Genomic DNA, 24,740 nt, shown 5'->3' with positions numbered 1-24,740 from the left:
TCTGGACAGGAAGCGTGGAGGCCGGCTGATGGAGGCGGCCTTCGACCACGGCCCCCCAGGAAGCCGTCTGTTCTACGTCATTGACCGAATCGCAGGCCACCGCTTTTGGTGGACACCGGCGCTCAGGTGAGCATCGTGCCCCCCTACGCGGGCTTACCGAACCCGTAGGCCCTCGTCCTTGACCCTTCAGGCCGTCAACACCTCGCCCATTGCAACCTTTGGCCTGAGATCCCCCACTATTGACATCGGGCTTAGGCGCCTTTATCGTTGGCTGTTTGACACAGTCGACGTGCCTAACGCCATTCTGGGAGCAGACTTCCTTCACCACTTCGGACTCTACATAAATATCCCCCGCAAGAAACTTGCTGACTCCACAACCGGCCTCACAATCTCTGGCGTCCCGTCTTCCCAACATAGCTCGGGCATCAGGACAGTTTTGCCCTCGTCTCCGTATTCCGCCATTCTGCTCGACTTCCCTTCCGTCGCGAAGCCCTGCAACTTAGCTGTCATCCTGTAGCATGCTGTCACCCACACCATTGTGACGACGGGTTCCCATGTGACGGCTCGGTCACGCCGCCTCACCGGCGACCGGCTCAAGATCGCCCGCTAAGAGTTCGACCATATGTTGCAGCTGGGTTTGATCCGACCATCGTCCAGTCCGTGGTCTTCACCGCCTCATGTGGATCATCAGGGGATTGGCGCCCCTGCGGCAATTATAGAGCATAGAACGCATCTACGGTTCTAGACCAGTTCCACTTCCACACCTTCACGAAACGAGCGTAGAAATGCGGGGTAGTTGGTAACTTACATAATGATAAACGGAACGCAGCCAGGGACACGGACGAGGAAGTGCACAAACGAACTGCTGACTCTCAACTAACAGAAGTTTACTTGCAACACACATTTAAATACAAAAACAAGACACAAGGAATGTGACAACACCTTATCACAATAGCAAAACAGAAAAAAAACTAGCTGCTCAACACATGATGGTTGCGATGCGCGCACGTTCCAAGATATTCCCTTTCGGCTGATAAGAGTGACAATGACGGTGTGCTAACACAGTGATCTTCCTCTGACGTTGTGATTAAGAAGGTCTCCAGAATTTTCAGAGCAACGCGCGTTTTGAACCCACCCTCTATTGTTGTATTATTGAATAGCGGGAAGCACCCACAGGTCTTGCAGTGAAAAGCCAGGTGTACTGATGGAGTGGTGCTACGGACCAACGCCCTGTGTTCGTTCAGTCTAGTGTTAATGAAGCGCCCAGTCTGGCCTATGTAAACCCTCCTGCATGTTAATGGAATGCGATATACCACATTCTGCCGGCATTCAACCGAGGCATTCTTGTGCGAAATCTGGCAGCCCCTTTTTGTAGGAGAACAATTCACTTACCACAAAGAGTTATTAAGTTAGCTGGCGCTGAGAGGACCACAGCTACGCAATGGCTCTCTCCCACTTTTTTCAAGTTGTGTGACATAGTGTGTACATACGCTATGGACACCGGTCGACCAGGTAACCTATCGTGCTTCTTCTTGACCACACCTTTTACCTTAGCCAATAGTGTTTCAGAAATCTCATACAGTATTCCTACTGGGTAACCCCCTTCGCATAGCCTCATCACCTGTGCTGCAAAACTGCCATCTACATGATGCTCGTGATGACTGCCTTGGCTGTTGCCGCACTACTGGTACATCCTGATCCTTCGGCTGACCTCCACCTCATGGTCGACGCATCAACCCAAGCCGTTGGGGCCGTGCTCCAACAATATTCCCGCCCGCTTGGTTGGTGCCCGCTGGCCTTCTTTTCCCAGAGACTCAAGCCCTCTTAAGAAAAGTACAGCCCGTTCAGTCGAGAGCTCCTGGCCATCTATTACGTGCTTGAACACTTTTACCATTTCCTCGACGGGCTGACCTTCCACGTGCTCACGGACCATAAGCCTATAACGTTTGCGTTCAAGTCTAACCGTGCTGCGTACTCCTCTACCGACCTTCGTCAATTGTGCTACATCTCTGAGTATACCACGGACATTCGCTTTGTGCACGCTGCTGAAAACCAAGCTGCGGATGCCCTTTCCCGCATCGAGGCTGTCCGTGTCTCAGGTATCACTCTCGAAGCCATCGCGGATGCACTGGCAAATGACCGAGGTCTCCGTGATTGTAGGTCCGCTAGCCACCGCAAGACGTCCCTCCAGCTCAAGTATATAGCTCTCCCCATGGCGCCTTGCGACATCGCCTGCGACGTTTCCGGTGATTCGCCGAGCCCGTATCTTCCTACTCCGCTCCGTTTCCCAGCCTTCCAGAGCTTACAAGCATTGCTCATCTGGGCTTCCAGGCCACTCAGCGTCTGTTGTGTTCCCGTTTCCTCTGGCCGGGCATAAACGCCGACGTGAGACACTGGGCAAGATCCTGCAAGGCCTGCCAGAAGGCCAAAACAACCCGTCATAACGTCGTTTCGGACTGTGAGACGAGATGTCGTAACCGCTTTTTAAATGTTCGTCGCCCTCAACAAAGAGTCCAGCCGCATGCACTGTCTCTTGAGCCATGGGCATGGAATGAAATACGATGTCCTAAATACTCCTGTAGGCGTACAACGCGTTGGAACTGACGAGCTTGTTGTTCGCATAAACGATGACCGTCTTAAACATGTCGCTCAACAGATGATTTATTGGGAAAACGACATCTTTCTCGTCCATTTCTTCCCCGTCCTCGCGAACAATGCGAGCGGTCAAAGACATGAAGCTGCCATAGAGGTCCAAGTGTGACCTTTGCAAATTTTGAATACAAAATTCGATTACTCTATTATTTACCCCGTTGACCGGATAAAAGAGTTGGTACGAAGTACCTTCCACGCCGTATTGAATGGAAGGGGGTTCGAATATCATCACGTCACTTGTCAGACAGAGTTGCGACAGTTGCGGCTGTTTTTTTTTGTCTTTCGTTGACGTCATGATGGACGGAGCGCACACAGGATGTGTGACCTTCACGGCGAACCAAAGATATCTGCAGGTGCGTCGTGTGTCGGCACCTTTTTGTTGTCTTTTGTGACGTTTCTTTCCATTGTTGTTTCCAGAGCCCTCCATGGAATCCAGCACATCTCTCCCCGTTGCTATGGCCGTCTTTTTTACTGCGCGCGATACTCTTTCACCGTCGGCCAAATTCCGCGCAGATCACTTCAAAGTTTTCTTGGCGATCGGTTTTATTTGTTGCCAGATGGGAACGATAAACTTGGAAATGTTGCCCAACGCACTGCCCCCTCGTTGGAAAACACAGTGCCTCGTTGGGCACTGCCAACGCACTGCCTCGTTGGGTCCCGTGTACACGGGAATTACGCTACATATTTGAAAGGCAACGTTAAATTGGTTCTACCTTTGGACCGCAACGGCAAACGTCTTCCCGGGGCATTTCGAATTGAGACAGGTTAAAATACTGTATGTTATCTAACGTGTAGGTGACGACGTGCTTGTCTTTCTCGTAATAAAAGGGTAGAATTTTTAATATTGTTTTTTTCCCGCTCTCCACGTACGTGGGTTCCACGATATCCGTGTAGACGGTAATGTTGTGAAACGGGGGATCCAGGGGTACCTCGACGGAGCTCTTGGCATCCTTCTTCATGAACACGGTACGCGAATCAAACCCCAAAAGCACGGTCAGATACTCGGAAAGTCTTAAGGTGGTGGTGCCCTCGGAAAGCCGAATTTTACATTTCTGTTCGGTTCCGTCGAAGCTGAAGCGCTCGCATTCGCTTACACGATGGTTAATCGCATCCAGGAGTGCTTGCGGCGTTGCATAATAGGCGGGAGGCGGATGTACTTGCTAGGGATTTTCGTCTTGATCGTGAAAGAAAATTGATGCGCTACGGGAACAGAGATGCGTAGCGTTTCTCCGTGTCCCTCGACGGGTGTGAGCTGTAGCAGGTTTAAGAAGGGTTCCGGTACCTGCTACACTTTCGGCGTTTTCAGAGAGTAGACGTTATCAGCGAATTCTAGTGAGGCGTCCAGCTTGTGCGTCTGCAAATACTTGTTGAGTGTGTTACGTAGGGACGTGGTTTCGGAATTCAAAGTGACGTCGCCGAAAGCGACGGGTGCGGCGTGCTCCAATAAGATGGAGGTGACTTCGCGTTCGCTCAATTTGGGAGGTTTCACCACACGACCTGCTTCGCGCGATGCTAGTGAGGAGTCGAGCCCCTGTGTGAGGCGAGGGTCCAATTCCACAGCCTTCACGTCCACGGGTAAGACAAAGTCGTATCGCAGTTTATTGCACGCGAAAGAAACGTTAAATTCTAAAAGGGCTGTTTCCAAATCCCTTTTCGTGATCCGAAGTGACACGAAAAGTTCTCGTGGCTTTGACTGTGTCCTCGAAAGAAACCTCGATTTTCGCATCTTGCCTTTTGTATCCGATACTTAAAAAATCGTTGCTTATGCTGAGATCCATCAGACCGACTTTATAGCAATTCGAGAGCTGAAGAGGACCACCGAAAGCTACCGTGAAGGCATTCTGTTTATTCGAGGGAAACTTATCCATGCTGGCGTTTGAGGGAGGTGGACATAGATGAAAGAACTGATGTTCTGAGGCTGAAACAACATAGAAGGCATAAATACATACAAAGCCTCGATTTGCCTAAGAAATCAACGATGAAAGATGAAAGTCACTGAAAAGGTTAGCCAGCTGTAGGACTCGAACCCACATCTTCTGCATTGCCGGTCCAGGGCTCTACCAATTGAGCTAAGCTAACACGCCTTCTCAGCGACTTCCAGGGTGCGTCATCTGAAGGGACAAACCAGCCACTCTCTCTCACTCATCCTCCTTTCCCTCTTACAGTTTTGCTCACTCACACACACATTCATACGACGGGATCGACGCAGGCGGCAACTAACGAACATGAAAGAACTGATGTTCCGAGGCTGGAACAACATAGAAGGGACAAATACATACAAAGCCTCAATTTGCCTAAGAATTTAATGATGAAAGATGAAAGTCACTGAAAAGGTTAGCCAGCTGTAGGACTCGAACCCACATCTTCTGGATTGCCGGTCCAGGGCTCTACCAATTGAGCTAAGCTAACACGCCTTCTGAGCGATTTCCAGGGTGCGTCATCTGAAGGGACAAACCAGGCACTCTCTCTCACTCATCCTCCTTTCACTCTTAGAGTTTTGCTCACTCACACACACATTCATACGACGGGATCGTCATATGGACCGGCCCTGGACCGCCCTGGACCAGCAATCCAGAAGATGTGGGTTCGAGTCCTACAGCTGGCTGGTTTGTCCCTTGAGTGAGAGAGAGTGGCTGGTTTGTCCCTTCAGATGATGCACCCTGGAAGTCACTGAGAAGGCGTGTTAGCTTAGCTCAATTGGTAGAGCCCTGGACCGGCAATCCAGAAGATGTGGGTTCGAGTCCTACAGCTGGCTAACCTTTTCAGTGCCTTTCATCTTTCATCGTGGACATAGATGTCTGATGTCATTTCCCAATCTTGAACACGTCGCTGCTCAGAACCCAACTGTCGTATTCTTTGTCGTAACTGAACCAACGAACCAAGGAGAAGCTCTGACCGTTCACTTTCTTCTTTCTCAGCACTTTCATTACTGGCCAAGGTTCATTACTGGCCAAGGCTGATTGGCGCCTCAGGTTACGATGAGTACCTCCTCCGGGTAGAAAGATACGTCCATTTCCTTACCCCGATAATCTTTCAGGTGCACGACGGGAGGGGAGGTGTCCCTCAGGCGGGAGATGGTGAAAATCTGAGGTGACCAACACCCTTCCGAGCTCTTATGGAAACCTTTTCTGTGTAGTAGGACCCTCACTTTATCCCCCACTTTGAGCTTTGTTTTCACAGAGGGTACGATGGGCTTCCCATTTATCTTATTGAACAGCTCCAATTCGTTTTCGGGCGTGACATCGGACGGGCTGATGCCCAAAGTCCTGTGTTTGGTGGTGTTGTAGTCCCGCACGATCTTGGGAAGCGCGGAAACGAAGTGGTATTTTCCGGTTACTCTAAAATAGCAGAATATTCTGTCACGTAAAGTGCGTATGACCCGTTCCGCCTGCGATGCCTTGATTACGGGAGAGAAGGTGGAGTACATGTGGACCTTCTTTCATGACAGGTACTCCTTGACGATTGTTGTAGAATTCCCCTCCTCTGTCGCAAAAGATGCGTGTAGGTGCGTTACCTCCCCGAAAAAGTCTCATTCATGGCCGTTTTCATTTCGGACGGGGAGCTTCGTTCGGGACGGTGCGCAGAAAATGGGAGATGGAATCGATCGCCACGAGAATGTAGCAGTAGCCACCGTTGAACCTCTTGTATTTTGAAAAGTCGGCGAGTTCCCTTTGCCACACGTCGTTGATCTTGACCGTGAGGATGCGTCTCATATTAAACTTTCTTGTCCCGAGATGGTGTAGCGTGTAGGCGTCCAAATTTCTGAGAATGGGGACAGCCTTGTTTTTGCTCATGTGATTCACTTTTATATAGCAGTCCAATCCCCCCAAACCACCCTCTGGTTTCTCATATCCCTCCATAAGTCGTCCACGCAATGGAGGCTTGCTGCTGCTGTTGAGGCTCGTGAGATTTCGGCAGAGAAATCAGGCACAGTAGTTTCGAGACTTTGGGGAATCAGGAAGGTTTCTTTCCTATCTTACGTTGCAACAAATAATTGACGAGTTCGTAAACGGAGGAGTGCCTGATGCGCTTGCCTGACACGGAGACACAACCCTCGCGATCCCAGGAAATAACCTTATTTAGTTCCGAGACGACCCTTTCCGCTTCCTCTTCATCCACTTCTGGTGAGAGGAGCGAATAGTCGTTTGTAGTGTCGGTCTTCGTGTTTTTATTGTCGTAGGGGTCGAATCCGTAGTGCTCGAGTATGCGATACAGTGCTTGCAGTATGAGTTTCACTTTGACGTCGTCGCTCTCCTTCCAGGAAATAATGTTTCCGATGGAGGAGCCGGTCACTTCAATTCTCTTGGCTATTGGCGAGGAGGTTCAAACAGCGGAAAGCAGGAGAGGAACCATCGATGAAAGAACACCCTGTCCTTGCTAGTGAGACAGATAGCGCTTCAAACACAGCGGATTCTGGTGAATCTTTTTGTAGGCGAGCCGTTGTAAGAACCGTTTGTGCTTCTTCAAACGCGCGAACGTGTCTGGAGCTAGAGCCACCTTCCCGTTCAATACACTGAGACTAATTTCAGAGAGGTGTTTCACGTCGGATGAAGAAGAACGTATGAAGGCGTCCCGACGGCGCGGATGGGGTAGATAAGGAGGACACTTTGAGTAAAGTGAGGTGAGGGTGGAGATTCATTTCGGAGAATAGATATATTGACGCTCTCCCGGAAAAATATTGCTATGCAACCTGTGATCCTCGTGCGTGTAATTGTGAACATCCACGAGTAAATAAGCGTAGGGCGACGAAATCGCTTGTTTATATGCGTCCACAAAATACTCCAATCTTTTTCTGCCAAATAGCTGTTGCAAGAAATGTTCCACCTGGTGCACGCTGCGCACGGTGCACAACAGGACGAAGTACCTGGCGTTGTAGGATATAGTTCTAAAATGGCTACTGTCGCAAAAGCTGTTTTGAACAAGTAAGAAGATCGACGCATTGGCGTAGTGTGAACCCCGAACGAAAAGGTCGGTCACCTGCTTCAAGAAACCGGCGTCGGTCATGTGATCGTCGACGACGATGAGCGTAACGCGCGACGTCTCCCACTTTCGTGGTAGCTCCTTGGGAAATTTTACGGAGTCCCCAAATTCATACTGCATGCTCGGCGAAGCATATTTCTGCACGTAGAATATGTGTGACGGAGGCTTGTCCACCACGTCATTTAGGTTCCTCAGCACGTTTGCAACAAAAGTAGATTTGCCGCACATGGAGGGGCTGCTTAAAGTACAGGGAAAAGGGTGACGGAAAGGGAAAGGTTCAGGGGAAGACATGTTGCATTTCATACATGTTGCCCGAAGAAAAAGAAGAGACTGAGACTCGTAGAGAAATGCATCGCTCTATTTACACGTCGTCGTCCTCTAGAATCTAGAAGATAATCTGTATTGGGAACTGCGTTCCCAATACAGATTATCCAGAATAAAGTTTGGCTTCTTTCTCGATAGTGTGTCCGCCGCTAAGATGTGGTCGAGCGTCTTCATCTGGTCCTGACACATTTGTTGACGTGCTTGCAACCATTCCAGGCGGTGGACTTGAAAGGCTTCTTCCACGATGCCGCGAATAAATTCGCGAAGTTCTTTGCTTTTTGTCTTTCCTCTTTGGCGAGAAACGCAGGAGAATAAACCACACATGACACATGCACGTTGCCTTTGTACAAATAAACACGTGCAAAGAAACGAGAGCGACACTGAAACGGAGAAGACACCTGTTGCCGCTAGGAGCGCGCGCAGCAGGAGCATAGAGCGAAACCGAAACCGCCCGCGAGGAGAAGACCGCTGGATATCGGTGACGGGCGGGGGCATGCGTAGCGGCCACGACGGGGCGCCCCAGTCACTTGCTCACTGGATCTCGTGGAGTGCAGACGTGCGCTCGATCGCTCTGCAGTCCCCGCACCGGGTCAGTTTGTGCTTGGCTGTCGTTGGGATCGATCGCACCGTCGCCGCTGGGGAAAAGGTGAGTGATTTGCGGATGTTTGTGCATTGTTTGACCGCACTCGTCTTAAGCCTTTTCTCGCATGTTTTCCGTGCCCGGTACGTGCATGTTTAGACTTGTTTAGCAGTGACCTGTAGCGGCCTTTTGTGCGTGTTGTCACATGTTCAGCGTTGTGCGCCTAGCGTTTTGCGGTTCCCGCCTTGTGTTAGCTGCGTAGCGTTGTGAGGTGACGCTGTGGTTAGGCCTAACTGGTAGCCCCTAAGCCTTTTCCCCGATGTGTACTGTTCGTGCTGTTTGCCAGCAGCAGTTAGACGTTTCCACGCCATCTATCTGGTGTGATGCCTTTCAACTAGGTGACCACCTGTCGTCGATCTCTGAAACTACTCGCCGCCAATGAGCAACATGGCGGTCGCTGGTCACTTGGGCGTTCCGAAGCAGTTTCTTAAGAACGGCATCATTGATTTTTGACTAAATTTTTTCTCTCCACTCTATTTTTTATGGACACAGGTTGCCGCCAACTCACAGCTTGCTCTGGACACGTGTTAGTTGCTCCCCAATTAGTGTGGTGACACCCTGGAGGGTGCTGATTAATGTGGGGTGTCCCAATTAGCTCTAATTGCTAAATAAATCGTGGTTAGACGAAGTTGTGAGTTGGGGCAGTCTGTGTCCAGTCCATACTACTAAATGCTCGAATCTGAATTATTTCCATAACGCTAAAGCAACAATCAAAAGCAAAACCATATTACGTTTAAACTTGCAATGTAACAGTACCTGCCTGAATTCTTTCAGTCCAGAGCAATGTAAAAAAACATGAAAACACCCGTCGGTCAATGAGGCTTTCGGCGGACTCCATCGGCGTCAATTTCACAAAAAGAAATGAACAAACGTAGTCGGTGGATTCGAAATATTCGATTCACCGTTTTTGGCACTAGGATTCGGATTCCCGAATCTCATATCCCTGCCTAGGATTCGTGGATTCGGTTGACACATCCCTATACTAATTATGCACTACTTATTATTCATGCTGCTGACGTTATATCGGACGTCATTTACTTAGAAAAGTAGTAGTCGGCGCAACGGATGGATAGCGCTGACAGTCTTCATCATGGCGTCATCTGAAGACGCAGGACCCTACGGGAGTTTCGCTATATATACATTGGTAGAGCCAGTAGGGCGCTGCAACGGACAGCACAGGCCCGAAAATCCCGATCGGGGTCAGGAACCTTTTTTTTAAGTTGGAGACGTGCCCCAACTTAACTGGGTCCCAAAACCGGAGCCTGCAGGCCCGATTCTGATCACGCAGTTGTTTTGCCTTTGGGCGCATACTGGGCCCACTACACTTGTCCTCAACTCTACGTTGCACAATTCGGTACACGAGTGTTACGCGTGAAACAGCTTTTTCAACTGAATGTGTTTAATTTCTGTTGTTCCTTGCTCACCTCTCTTAATTCAGCAACACAGGCAATCTGGACGTTTTTCTCGCATTTACTTCCTGATGGTGCATGCACAATATGATAGCTCAGACGATATCACAATAAAACAGACAAAATAGACTTTCCTCGTCTACTGACACGAAACATAGGCACCTTTGTTTACATGTTGGCCAGTCCCTTTATTCCTGTGATTGAAAACTCTGAGCGCCACTGCAATCATGCAAAACTGCAGAAGGTCTAACAACATTTTTGAGCCCAACGTTGCTGAACCGTATTCGCCTGGAGAGCGAACATCAGCGGCGCTGCGATAAGCCGTATCACGTGACGTGTTGGATAGGAAACGACGACAGAACGTGAGACACGGAACAGAACAAGAAAACATGACACGTTCTCAAACACAGCAACCCATTTAATGACAGCCTACACTCCCAATACCCTCCTGATTGGTGGAAGCGGCGAAACAGAGGGAACACTAACATAGTTGCCTCGTCAGTTAATCTCTTTGTACTCAGCTAAGAGTGGCCCAAACGGGTCACGCACCTTTTCAAAACACTGGTCTCTTGGAAAAGCGGGAAACAATTGTGACATTCTTTCAAGTGTTCGACTAATTCAGAATTTCCTGAAAGGCTGTCGGCATTTCTTTTATGCTCTAAGAGCCTAATGTTTATAGGCATCTACCAGATTGTCCTACGTAGGAACAACCACATGCAAAAGGAATATAATACACAGCGCCTACGGCGCACTCAACAAAGCGAGTCTTGTGTGAAATACGGCAAACGCGCAACATTTGAAGAAAACAACATGAACATCAATTTTTTTTGCAGCGGCTAGGATGTTATGAGACACAGCATGAAAATGTGGAATGCAAACTGGTGCAGAAGGCTGCTGAGAACCGCAACGTTTCACATCACCTATGCCCAGGAAACACTCTAGTAATTTTAACTACAACAAAGCAGGACCAAACCCCGCTTTTATTAAGCTGTAAACCTGATGGTGAAGTCTGTCAGAAGCCAAATGGCAGCAGACTTATTTACCGCAGACCGGATGAGAGAGGCCACGATGCCCGACTTTGAGTTTGGAATGAGAGCTGTTTACGGGAAGTAATGGCTAGCCACCACATTTACCATACGCCCAACATAATAGGGCACACAACCTCAAAGAAAGATCAAGAAAAATGAAGCGTACCATCAACTACACGTTCAATAGAGAAACCTAGCTCAGGGGATGAAGACTTCATCGCCTGCAGAGCTTGGAAAACAAGACCGCCATCCGTTGAAATAACTACGATGTCATCTACATAACGCGTAACAAGACAAGGAACAGAGCCCACAGAACTGGCGTGGGTAGAATACTCCGTGGTGTCTGCGCGTTGTTTCTTCTGTGAAGTCTGCTGTGAAGATACTGTAGTGTTCAGTGATTTAGCGCACAACTGAGGCGGCTGAAAAGCGCGACAGCGTCCACTTGTACGCTGGTTAACGCCAAGCTGGAGAACGAATGGCTCGTCGGCATCGAAATGGGAAAACCAAATTCCCGTTAAAGTCGCGCGTGCAGCAAGCACTTTGCATAGGGTGACTTTATCCAATTGATGACGTCTTGTTCGGCAAGTTTAAATTGCGTTGACAATAGCAGTATAGCTTACGGAGGCCGGCAGCACATCTAATCCCCCTTGTGCTTGCTAGCCATCTCTTTAGAGGAACTATCGCATCCGGGAACGTATGTATGAGACCGATACGGTAATGTTCGTTACCTCTTGACAGTCAACTTGGCCAAGTTTCTCTTCCGAAGACAGCTTACTTCTTAAATATACGAGTTTTAAAGATTCGCACACCCTCTGCAGCTAACACTATGACTACCTAAGCCAGGCACACGAATGGGAGAGCAGCTTAGGCGATTTTCACCGAGGTCGTATGCTTCGCTCTCCCATCGTGATACACTAAATTCAAAAGTCAGTGGTAAATACGACGACTCTCGTTTACCACTGTTATGAGTTATGACGCGACCGTGTTGTGTGGAACACGGTGTTACGTTCCTGGCTGTACGAAGAAGTCCGACGCTAACGAGAAACAACGTTCCGCAACCCGATCGCACAGCGGAAGGCGTCGCCTAGTATTTCAGCTCGCCCGCCCGCCCGGCTGTCGGTCGGCCGACAAGGCAACCAAGGTCCCTCCAGCCGCTCCCGAAATCGACAGGGACAGATGCGACAGTCCATTTGAAGTGTGGGAGAGCAGAAAACTTGCGTGCGGGACGGTACCAAGCAGAAATCTGCAGGTCCGACAACATGAGAACGTCGGATAGTGCGACCGGTCTAGAAAAGCAGCAGGTGAGTCGTAAGCACATTTATCTTGCTAAGTGTAAGCTAATTGTCCGATTTGTGCAGTGTACGATGTACTGCAGTTGTGTGAGGGACTTTCGTGTGGTCATTTTGTACCTGCCTGCTAAGTACGTCCACTCATTGCTTCCAACGACTGCATTCGTTTTAGATGTATCACGTCGTTCATCTTTTGAGCTGTAGCTGCTCGAATTCGTGAGTTTAATAGGGAAGTTGCACTGCATGTTCATGCTGTTAGTCAGTAACCAGGAAGGCGACAACAGCTTATCTCAATATCGATAACCCAGACTAAGGTTCGGAGCCCGTGATCCCGGGATCACGAAATCACGGGACTGCAGCATTATTGCATGTCCCGAAATGCCGGTATTTCGAGATTCAAGACAGAGCACGCGTAGCTCCATCAGCAAAGCGATACAGCCGAAGCATGCAAGTTTTCTCCTATTCACATGAGTAATCAGTACCGAAAAGTGGGCGGCACACTGCCATGTTTACGACGACGCCCCGGCAAAATGGTCGCCGAGATTTCGTCGTTCCGCGACTACCTCCTCTCTGCACCGTGGCGAAAGTGACGGGGCCAGCAATGGTGTCTGCAAAAACTGTGTGCACGTTGCTATAACGACGAGGGCGCCATTCTGCTTTTTGTGACAACCTCCTTTCTGCATCGTGGTGACATAGCCAGCAACGGACTCTGCAGGAGCGGTGATAAGAGAGGTCGCGTGGCAGCCTCGCTGCACCAGCAACAGCGAATTAAGATATACGGAGTGCTCTAGAGACGCGCCCCTGATTTCGGTATATTCGGAGATGATCGGTAAGCACCTCGCGTGTTGCCCGATAGAGTAAAGTTAAAATGGACGAAAAGAATTTCGAAGAAACAGGGTTGTTCCGCCTAATTTATGTTCGCTGCCGATTGTGCCAGCTATTTATGCGAAAACCACACGTGGCCTGGTGAAATGTGAAATAACTATGAGTTGTGCGAAAATTTTGAATTTTTGAGGCATTTCTCGCCTTAACACTGCGAATACTACCACAATTAACAAGTACGCTAGCAAGGTTGTGGCAAAATGCAACTTTGGCAACTTACTTTAGTGCGGGTAGTGCGAGTTTAGGCACGCTAACCGTGGATGCATTAATGATTCACTTGCATTTTACCTCCAACACGGAGCGACACTGAAACTCAACACACATTTCGCGAAACCGCGCGGGTAACCGCTGATGCACCCTGACTTGTATTGGTATCATCCGAAGTGTCACAATACTACTAATCGGCCTTCAGCAATCAGAACCCAAAAATGACAATACAACTCAACGATAGATAATCTCTCCGACACTGTATATAATTCACATAGCTTTCATTCTGGTACTTCCGGCAGATTTTCAATGGGAGGTTCATACGCTATTATGGTATCAGCAAAGTACGCAAGGCTGTTGATGATACAAAGCGACGCAGCCATGACGCCCATGCTGACTGGAGGTGGGGCCACCTGGCTAACGTACGAGAGTCCGGCAATTATGAAGGCAACGGTGCCGAGGACGCCGTGCACGCGGTAAAACACAGTGTAGGGAACGTCAGTGCTTCCCATCACCACGGACATGAGCACGGCGAGGCTTGTAATGAAGAAACTGAAGGACAGCATGGCCATTAGAAGAGCTGGTGGACGCATCGTGATATAGTTGGACTCCATGTTGTAGTGAGCGACTGAAAGGCAGACAACGATCAGTAGTGACGCCATAACCTGTGTTTGAGAGATAAAGGGAGGTCACTGTTATGTTATATATAGGCTGTGTGTGGAGGCATGAATGGCGATGACGTACCTGGAGTAGTTTCAGCAACCCAGTAAAGCTCTGAAGGTAGGGGGTATGCCAGGGCATGGTTCGATTAGTGAAGTCACGCTTAACCTTAGGTTAAAAATACGTGCGGTAACCTGCTGCTTGAGCGTTGTGACGATGGCTTCTCTATGCGCTTCTCTTAAACACCGTTCGCTCCAAGAATGAGCCACACTCCTCTTCTTTCTTAGCGAATGACGATTGCCATTGTGGTGCTGATCCAGCGCGCAGATAATATTGAGATTAAAGACTACAACAATACCTTTATCTTATTGATAATGGTTGGGGAATTTCATTTGGAGTGCCTTATACAAATAGTTTGTGCTTCGTTTATGGGAAATGGAGATCGTCGCCGACACAAAATGTAGGACACATGTTTTTTAATCCATTCCGGATTGAAAGACGTTGAAAAAATATATCGAATCCGACGCGAGAGATTAATATATCAAAGCGACTGACTAGATTCCTATCGGCAACCGTGTGTACGAAATGCTTTAGTGCCTCGTCAGTGTCGTAAAGGTTAACCATGTCTCCACAGGAACGATTTATCGCGCGGGATTTTCGGTTGAAAAAGCGAGAATAAGAGTAGCATGTACCTTGAAAATATCGCGCACGAAATGCAATGGGTACCCCAAGGCGGAAGTTATCCTCAGTCTCTTCCACTTGCAGCATGGTGCCTTACAAATGTTGAGTGAATCACGTCGCGTACCAATCTATTCCCAATTATTATTTGGTGGCTTGTCATTAAAGGCGAGGCAGTTGTTGAGAACGCAACCGCAATATATCCAAGGGGCAGTCTTTTACATCAGGTAGATCCGGACCCTCTGGTTGGGTCAGAACGGCTATTCATTGTTACTTCCTCGGGACGATACCTTCTCTCAAATTTTAATTTGCGGCTAATGCCGGCTTTTCTACTTCCACAGACCTGGTACTTATGCAATAACACGCTTCGTTGGCCTATTCGGTGTACAAGGGAAGAGGATCACCCACCGATAAGAAGTAGATAAGGTAACTCGTCTACTTGGGTGGCAAACCCTATTGCTCTGCGCGGCCGCTGAATGTCACATATATTTTTTTACAGCATCTGGGTTTTAAGTTTTAACGAAATATGTCAAAACGGTAAGTGGATTTGTTCGTTCCTGACCGCCGCCGCTAGTCCCAGTAACACAGCGCTAACCACGAAGAAAGTGTGAATATAGCGCAATAAAGCGGCTTCGAATCTGTCCGCACACTGTCCACCACGCCTTCCAGTCTGCCCTCAGTACACCACAGCCCTCAATCAGATCAGTCCAGCGACAGGCGTTATAAGCTGGAACTAGCCACGACCACACAGGTCAAGAGCCAAAGTAATCCCAATTGGCAGTACCGTTTGCCCTGTACCAAGTCAGTCATGCATCTGTGCCCCTCGTAGTTACTTTGTTAGGTATTATAATTGCAAAATATATCTTCTAAATTGTTAAGAAAGCATTGCTCCGTCACCGTATACCATCGCTACTGTCGTCCCCGGACTAAGATCGTGACGGCACTCTCATCGTCATTCTGAGCGGCGCCCGGTACGTCCGCACCCGTCGAGAGCCACACAGGAAAGTATGCACAGAGAAGACTTTCGCGAACAGGCGATTCAGTAAAGGAGAGCAAGGCCTAGAGCAAATGCACTCGAACAAACTTGAAAAGGCACTTTCAAGGCACTGCAACAACAAGGTAACCACCCTTCTCGATTCCTTGAAATATTTCCACACACACACCATTCGATCAAAATCTTTACCTCTTAATCAAAAATAGCCATCATAATCACAAAATCTGCCCATGGGACATGGTCACATCACGACCACCACCCAGAGCTTCACCTGAAACAACGAAGCGTTCGCCGATTTTCTCGCCAAAGCTGTGCTCTCATTGGTCGTGACATCATCAGTTACGTCACATTGTTTGAGGCAACACATTTGCCCTCGTCCTCGGCTCCACCCTAGTGGTTGACGTTCCCAAGGTTGTCGTTGCTTGCACGACTGAGGAATGCGCCCCAGAGGGGAGGGGTCCTTTACACAGTTTATGACGCCATATTTTTTCTTCCCTACACTGGAACTCCAATATATTATTCATTCTCGCCCCCATATACATGAATTTAACCTGAAAATTTGTCACAAATAGCACCTTTGCTGTTTCATTGAAAACATCAAAGATATGGTTTTCTTTAGCAGTAAAATAATATACGCTAATCTTCACTGTTTACGAAAACTGCCTGCTTCTGTGTGAAATAATAAAGCACCCCCATTAAAGCTTGTAAAAAATATGTGAGCCTGGGGTCTAACAAATTAGCACTTTTGCATAAAAGTCATCAATAGGTTAACTAAACTCGTGAGTCACCAAGAAATGAAAAATAAAAGTAGCTAACTAGCAACAAAGCGCTCCAAGTTTTATAAAGTTTTCCCCTTCCCATTTCTACCTGCAACATGGCGCGTCAACCATATCCCATCATGATTCTATTATCCTGTCATGCAGTGAAGCAGGCTCATACCCAGAATCATTAAATAAATTTACAGAATGCCTGAGTGAAAAGCATCTTTTCCAATCTTTCTCTAGCGATTCGCAATTTGCTCTTATATTGCGCCCTTGCCTTTTATGGGCTGGAGCGATATGATTCGTGAATATGCCACGGCGAAGTTGTCGAAGATGCGACAGTGCTACGCTGTTAGAACAATTCATCGGAGCATTCAAGTGTTACATATTATAAGCTGCCAAAAGACCAAGCAGTGCGAAGCTCTTGGCTGACAGTGGTGCCTGCTAATTTCCACTGCAAGGATTTCGTCCACGAATGTTATCTTCTTTAATAGTATGGAGTAACACTGGCTTGCATAACAAGTTGTAAAAAGAAGAAAAGCGTGAACGTTTCGACACCTATGAATGTTATCATAGGTTACGCGCGACTTCAGAGGCAATTTGGAATCTCGGCACGAAATCGTCTGATGGAAATCTGAGGTGCCCGACGCATAACATTTTGAACGTGCCACGGAGGATCAAGGCAAAAAACGAGAGCAAAAAAAGGTAAGTCGAGGTTCAGATATAAAAAAATAGCAAGCTTAATGAATCGATTGTGCAGCTGTCCTACTGCGCTTACTCTGATATAACCACGATTAGCAACACAATAGTACTATTGATAATCTAACTTGTGAATTATCACAGGTGCACGCTGAAGGCGGAAATGAAGCATGATCTGGCTTGCATCTGGTCATGAAGAAATTGCCGACACGTTAGTTGCAGTCCACCTCCACCAGCAGGTATGACAATGTGATGTTATAATTTGAGTATTCATCTATGTTCAACTTTTCATGTGCACTCGCATGCAGACATCTTGACACCACTTTTAAATCTGCCCTCAAAGTTACAACCTGTGCTTTCAGGGTGGAAAACAAAGGTCGCCATTCCGATTAGCTGCTATCTCCCAGTTCAAGCACTTTTGTGTCTGGGCACTGGTTCCTGTGGATGGGGTGTTACAAGCTTCACAGCCTGATATAGAAGGTACGTTACATTAGTTCAGTTAATTTGTCTTTTGCACATTTTTGTTACTGTTAGCTGGATTACTGTTGGACATACAATCCTTTGACACACCGAAGCTGATGTCGCCTCTGATAACGTTTTAGAATTTTCAGTGTCATCAACGTCCATTGAGGAAGGTGCCTTTACTATCTGTGAAACTTTAACTGAAGAATAGCCCAGAATTCATGTTAACATTGTCTACTCTTATTAATTCACTGTCTGCTTTCTGAGAGCTAAGAAAAATGGAAACTATTTATTTGTCACAACTTCACACTGGATACTGGTGTGGTACTGGCTTGACATGTAAGCTAAAATACCTGGATTCTACAATAATTGTGTTCAACTTGGTGCATTACCGTGGGCAATGCCACATTCACTACCTTTTTAGTGGGTCCGGTGCACAAATACTGTGTGCATACTGCATACATACATACTGTTTGATAGGCAAAAATACCTGAGCAGTGCTGTGTAGTCTTTTTACCCAAAGTCCATACTCCTACTGCAAAGTCACAGTACGTAGAACAGCAATGTGCAGGTATGCTGCGATAGAGATTCACAACAGAAAGAACACTGTTGAGAGCATCTAAATTTTAATGAGACGAGACTTTCATGCACAAGGCTGCTCTTGTTAATGTCTAACATGAAATTACAAAATCCCAGAATATATAAAACATGTTGTAATGTAGAGAGCGAGGGGTGGTACACACATAAAGATAATTATATAATCATATAAAATAAAATAAAAAGGGGGTACAACTCCCCCCTCAACTCAACTCGACAACTCAATATCTCTACTTATTCTCTACCTTACAACATGTCATATATTCTGGAATTTTGTAACTTGATGTTAGACATCAAGAAGTACAGCCTTCTGTGCAAAAGTATTCTTTCTGTTGTGCACAATCATTGTACAGTAAATGCGACTATCCATTTCTTGTCATTAAATGCGTTTCCTTTCTTTCTTTCTTTTTTTCTGCAGTGATGAGCATCCATAAGGACACATGCCAGAAAGGGAGTCTCTTTGGGATGACAAACCCTCATCACCTCACGAGGATACAATGGTTGACGAATGGTTCTCAAGCACATCGAAACTTCCAACAAATAATTCATGAAAAAGACAGTCAGTGCTAGCACCAGGAATTGAACGTGGACCGTCCTGCTACCAGTCAGTGATGTTCAGTGGCGTAGCCACGGGGGGGCTAGGGGGGGCTCGAGCCCTCCTACCTGCCACGGACCGACCCACACAAATCGTGCAAATCCGAGAACATAATATATGGAGGGGGGGGGGGGGGGACCAGTGTGACTATCGCGAAAGTTCTTGCAGTTCATGGCGTCTATCTAAGAAGCACTCTTGAATGGTTTTCAAAGTATGAGCTTTTCAAAATACTTACAATCCCGTGACACCACTTCGTTGGTCATGACAGCCTATACATGTAATCGTACTGTGAACGTCTAAATCAATTATTTTCGTTCCCTTTTTTTAATCCTCAGTTTGTAGTGTGCACAAGTATGTGTGTGTTGTTGACACAGGATCAGCGGGGGGGGGGGGGGAGTTTTCGTATCGAGCCCCCGTACCTTTGAGGTCTGGCTACGCCACTGGAGATGTTACATTTCAGGCGCTCATTGACTTTTGGTGAATTACTTGTTGACTTTGTCCCAAGGTGGAGCTCGCTACAGCTCATTGCTATCTGTTAATGTTGTGGCGTGTGTTGCGTTTTTCTCTTTGTGTGTTCCAGACTCAGAACGGTTAATTTGGATCAGGTCAGGTACCTTTCATTTAGACATGGCAAACATAAAGTGGTGTTTCTCAACACAACTTAGCAGTGGTCTTCATGCATTACTGCTACGGCCATTAAGCGTGAATAGAAACCTGCACATTATCCATGATGTAAAACCCCAAGACTAGGGAACACGAAGGGACAGACACAAACATGTCCCTTTGTGTTCCCTGATCTCGGGGTTTTACATATGCATCATCTTCACCAGCTCGCTTGCTTGCAGCCATTTTTTCTGCACATTACGTTCACTCTACTTTTATCGTGTGCTATATAATCGTGTTCAAGTTCTGTCAAACAACCTGTAATGCTATAAAAAAAAATTCAGTACACTGTTTGTGTGGGTTGAATGGTAGCGCATGAATGCAAGAAGGAAACTGTCATGTTACGGGAAGTGTTTACGTATTGTACATTTAACTACTAATTTTATTGGTTAGCTTTCGCCGGCGTATCATGTCAAGCCATGTTATATTAATTTGGAACATGTTCTTCTTAGTAGCCAGAGCAGCTGATACACAGAGAGAACATAGCCCGTGTGTGTTTGTCTTTTCCACCGCAGCCCTTGGGTTTCCTCCTTGATGGCTACACATGTCAGGGTAGGTTTCAGAACCAGTAGTTCCCGCCAAGTGTGAATTGCTTTTCAGGGGATCATCACGCTGGCAGATGAAACATATGGTTTAAATTATTTTGCAGGACAGGAATTGCGCAGCTTCACACAAATACTACTACGACGTAAGAGTGGTTTCAAATCTAGCTTTTTTGTGTTCCTGACATTATCGCACAATATGTAGTATCCACTATGATCCTTTATGTGGGGGGTATGTACAGTGCAATCAACAGATGCTATTTACAAATCTGTGTGTTGAAATGGGGTAGTTTGTATCTGAGAGCCATAGTGAAACACAGGCCCTCGAGAAACATTGCAACACATTGCAGGGACTCTGGATGCTGCCTAAATTTCCAGAACACACAGCGCAAGGCAGCGGTTAAATAACAAGTGGTTAGAGAAATCCAAGATAGTTGCATCCGTAAGCAGTCCGCTGTTGGATTTGCTTCTGTCAGAGATACGTTATCTCAAAGGGAACGCACGGACACACTCAGAATGATACTAGGGCTGCCTGTGAAATAAAATGAGGAGAGGGGAAGATATATAACCCTTTTTCTTGTCTGTTATTCTATTGGTTAAATTGTCATTTTCTTAGCAGCATATGTGTGTATATTCCAGAGTCTGCTAATAAATATATCAGTTTAGAGCTAGCAGTCGCATTGTAGATGTCACATCCTGTCCTTGGTTGCTTGTGATTCACTATGGCCATGCTTGCTATTGCAAAAACAGAAAACCAAAAAAGACAATAGAAAAACACGGAAAGAGCGACCTAAAAAGCTGCCTGTTCTAGTGCTCACATGGAGGCAATGCAATGAGGTAACATGTTCCATTCATGAACTGTGCATAGTAGTACATATCACAACGGCAACCGATTATTCAGATTTTTCTTGAAGTACTTTGTTTGTTTTTTTTAGCTATTATTTAGGTATTTTTAGGTATGAAGTCTGCCGTGCGTCATGGCTGCCCGATGACTGTTCTTAATGAGCCTCAGTACCGAAAATGACCGCTCACAGGAACAGCTGCTACCATCATAGTGAGATATACGCTAAGAGCAACCCTACATAAGGGAAAACTTCCTTCACTCCGTTCTCTATAATAAGCGTCTAGAGAAACGCTCCTCGGGTGCCGACCTAGTCTTGCACAAAATGCTTTAGCACAGAGACTGATGTATATACCTCGAAGATGCAGATTTCTCCAAAGGGAACCAGGACGACAGTTCTACATACCGGCTAGCTGTTTATCAAGAGAAACCAAACTGATCCAGGACCAGGAGAAAGGTTTTTTGTAAAACGACGATAAAACCTGAGACACAAAGGTTTTATCGTCGTTTTACAATGTATCAGCTCGCCTGCACCTTTGCACTTCTACGGCATTAAAGTTCTTTCTCCGGAACTTCTATGAAGGGCCTCTAGACCGTGCTTCCGGGACAGTTTCGTAGCCTGGTGGCGTCAGCCAAACATTGGGTAGCTGATTGAGCTTTCTTATTGCAGTATAGCCCCTCATTCCAGTTACATCTTCCTCGACCATGCGGTAGTGATCGAATTCTTCATGCCTTCAGGCCGCAGCATTTTCAGGTCGCTGTCCAGGTGTATATTTGGACTTTGACCAAATATCTAAAATTGTAGTCGACGTTGATTTGCTGTTTTTGCACAACCTTCATTGTACATTTCTTTTGTCTCGACCGCTTGCGACAAGTTAACTCTCCCCACTGCAGCCGTTGCGGTGCTGTTGAAGATCTCGAGCACATTCTTCTTCATTGCCCACACTACCACCCTTCCCGCTCCGTACTCTCCGCCTCCCTCAACGAGCTCGACTCCCGTCCCCTCTCCCTCACGAAATTGCTTGGCCCCTGGCCGCATCCAGCTCCCCAACGCACTGTCCTCAAGGCTCTCTTCGCCTTTTTGGACGCCACAGGACTTCGATCCTCATTGTAACGGGACCCGTTCCTTCATTCCCTGCTTCACCTCCAGCAATTGGGTAGAGTATCGCCCCCGGCGATGACACTCCCCAGCCATTATCCTGAAATAAAGTTGTTGTTGTTCTTTTGTCTCACTTAGCACACGTGAAGAAAAGTTCTCATCTTCATCAAGATGAGAGGTCATTGTTGTATCTATCTGCAGCATTATTGTTCCTGTACTCTTTTCATCAACAGAGAATACAAAAGTGCACGAATGGTAAAATATAACTTGCTTGTTAAATTCAAAAGGGAAAGACAAAACTGTTTATACTTCTCTTGTTTATTTTGTTGCAGGTTTTGGAACTCTATCAAGTACGTCAAAATATCAGAGGGCGGAAAGTCCTACTCTGTCTCTTAAATCCCTGGACAATAAAAAAGATAAATATAGTTTGAGTTGTGAGAAAATATTTCTTCTGCTCTTATGTTATATTTCAATTGTATTACGATGCGTTTGTCGTGTACACTGAAGCCGGTTTCAATTTGCAGGGCTGTCAAAAGTACTTACGCAATAAATTATTTAACCATTTTGAGTACTATTGCCCACACCAATGCTGCATGGTTAACTTTGAACCCAGATCAAGGGTTGCTAATACTTGAAGTCCGTCCTCAAGTCCTTCTTTACAAATATTAGTTGGTGACATGATCATGAATCAGTTACAAGTACTCCTTTTAGCAAAACAGAGTTAATTAGGTGTTAAATACCAATCTCGGTTCAAACATTAATTGGCATTTGGAAACCTCCTCAATAGGAAGTATATTAAAACGTTAAGAACACAGTTCAGCTGAACGACACTCATGAAAAATATCTTAACTACTCCACATATATACAAGACATGAGTATAATCTGCAAATTCAGATATGCCCCCAGGTTACTTTATCCTCCAGGAACAAACTAATAATTATAGTATGCTGTGACTGCAACGAAAAAGCAATGAGAAAAACATGCAGAAAGCAAGAAATGAAAATTTGCTGAATATTTGCTGACATCAATAATCCATTTCTACAAGTCTGCACACCGATTCGGAAAGCATCCCTAGTAGCATGCACGACGCAGGGAGGAAGAATACTTTCCATTGTACTTTCTCAGAGCACTCCATATCCTTCTTGTGAATAGCCGACAGATGATATAACGGAATTTCCTGAAGAAATAAGGGTTTTCCGCCCAGTTTGCCGTTCAAGTAGCGCGCAAAGAAAACACGGCGCTGCCGCTTATGTTGCCATGCTCTTCGGTTTCTCGGATGTGTGTAAAAGACAGTTGCAGGACTTCGGTGTCAAGGCACAGTATTTTGAAATATTCATTAGTTGTGATGCAGTTGTCTGGCTGCTTTTCACACGGATTCTCTACCTCTCGGCAGCAAAAACACTGGTCCGTAGTATCCATCGGTTTGCATGTCCCACATGAACACCTGCTCGACGAAAAAAAAAAACGGCGCTTGTTTCGGCTTACATAAGCGCTTCTTTCTGATACATGCGAATTTCATAAACCAGTCCGTGTTCACGGCACGGTCAGCTACCGGTGAGGACGAAGGTGACCCCGGTAAATCTCTGGACGAGGAATCTTCTGCAGCGAAGCACACACTTTCCAGCACGCTATCGCACGAATCGAAGTTCTGTGTGAGCCGATAGTTCTCGAATGCGGAATTCTAGCGCACTCATGTTCAAGGGGTTCGACATTCTCGACGTAGAGAGTGGTCATTTTCCACTGCGATTTTTGTTTTCGCCGGGTTAGCGAGCCGAAGCGCGCGTATTACATGCGCCCTCGACAGATGGCGCGAGGTGATGCAATTGTTGACAGACTGCTCGGTTTCCTACTAGGTCCCTGGACCTGCAATCATGCAAGCCAATCATGCAAGCCAAGACAGCATCCCCTGACGGCTCTGACAGCGACCGCTCTATACAGGACCACAGTGTGCTGCTGGCAGTCTTCGGTGCCGGAACAGGCTGCTTTGCTGAGCAATCGCCGGACATCGTTGCGGTGATGTTAGTAATCACTTTGTGTCTAACTCGTATACTTGCTCGAGAAAACCTAAAAAAGGCAACATTAGCGGGGCACTCGCCAGCTAATTTTGCCAACGGATTCAGGCAGCGCGCTGAGCAAGGAACCAACGTGCCAACTCGTGCTTGAAGACCTTTGTACATTCCACTCATGGAAGCAGCATTGTCGTAGGACCGCCATACCTTCCTTGATGTTTATGCCTTGTGCGTCGAATAAGCTGATTAAATCTTCGAACATGTCCTCAGCATTATGCCCCTGGTTATGCATGAACCTACACGATACAAAGTAACTGCTCTGTGGCTGAAACACACAACATGCGCACACAATTACGTGCGTCACCTTGAGGCTTGTGTTAACACAAGCCTCAAGGTGCCTAAGAACATGAACAACTGAATTATGGAAGTAAACTATACGAATATCTTTCAACTGGGCTGGTATTTTCCAATTGCACGAAAGTTCCTACTGCATATGTGGTTTTGGCCAGAACCCAGAACCCTATGGTTTGCAGAAGCAGTGGCAATTGCAGTGCTGGGGGCCCCGGGGCATGCGACCCGTTTGCCCCCTCCCCCTAAATCCGGCACTGATTGATGATGCACACGCATTTTACTTCCTGCACGGAGCGACACTGAAACTCTACCCACATATCGCGAAACCGTGCGGGTAACCGCTGGTGCACCCTCACTTGTATTGGTACGGTCCGAAGT

The 24,740-nt window shown here is 46.9% G+C and overlaps 1 protein-coding gene and 1 long non-coding RNA gene across 2 annotated transcripts; one reads left to right on the top strand and one right to left on the bottom strand.

Annotated features, from left to right (window-relative positions):
* Positions 1 to 12,107: 12,107 nt before the first annotated feature.
* LOC135399503 (uncharacterized) lies at positions 12,108 to 24,283 on the top strand. Its single transcript, XR_010424310.1, has 4 exons — positions 12,108 to 12,334; positions 15,091 to 15,175; positions 15,249 to 15,286; positions 23,856 to 24,283. It is a non-coding gene; the product is annotated as an uncharacterized LOC135399503 (long non-coding RNA).
* LOC135399502 (uncharacterized) lies at positions 13,676 to 15,987 on the bottom strand. Its single transcript, XM_064631257.1, has 3 exons — positions 15,933 to 15,987; positions 14,156 to 14,382; positions 13,676 to 14,076 (listed from the first exon to the last, which is right to left on the bottom strand). Exons 2-3 carry the CDS (start codon positions 14,210 to 14,212, stop codon positions 13,693 to 13,695), a joined length of 441 nt encoding a protein of 146 aa, XP_064487327.1. The 5' UTR covers positions 14,213 to 14,382; positions 15,933 to 15,987; the 3' UTR covers positions 13,676 to 13,692.
* Positions 24,284 to 24,740: the final 457 nt, after the last annotated feature.

The sequence above is a fragment of the Ornithodoros turicata genome, chromosome 7 (assembly GCF_037126465.1).
Source record: "Ornithodoros turicata isolate Travis chromosome 7, ASM3712646v1, whole genome shotgun sequence".
Classification (NCBI taxonomy): Eukaryota; Metazoa; Arthropoda; class Arachnida; order Ixodida; family Argasidae; genus Ornithodoros; species Ornithodoros turicata.
This window is presented reverse-complemented; position numbering and strand designations above follow the sequence as displayed.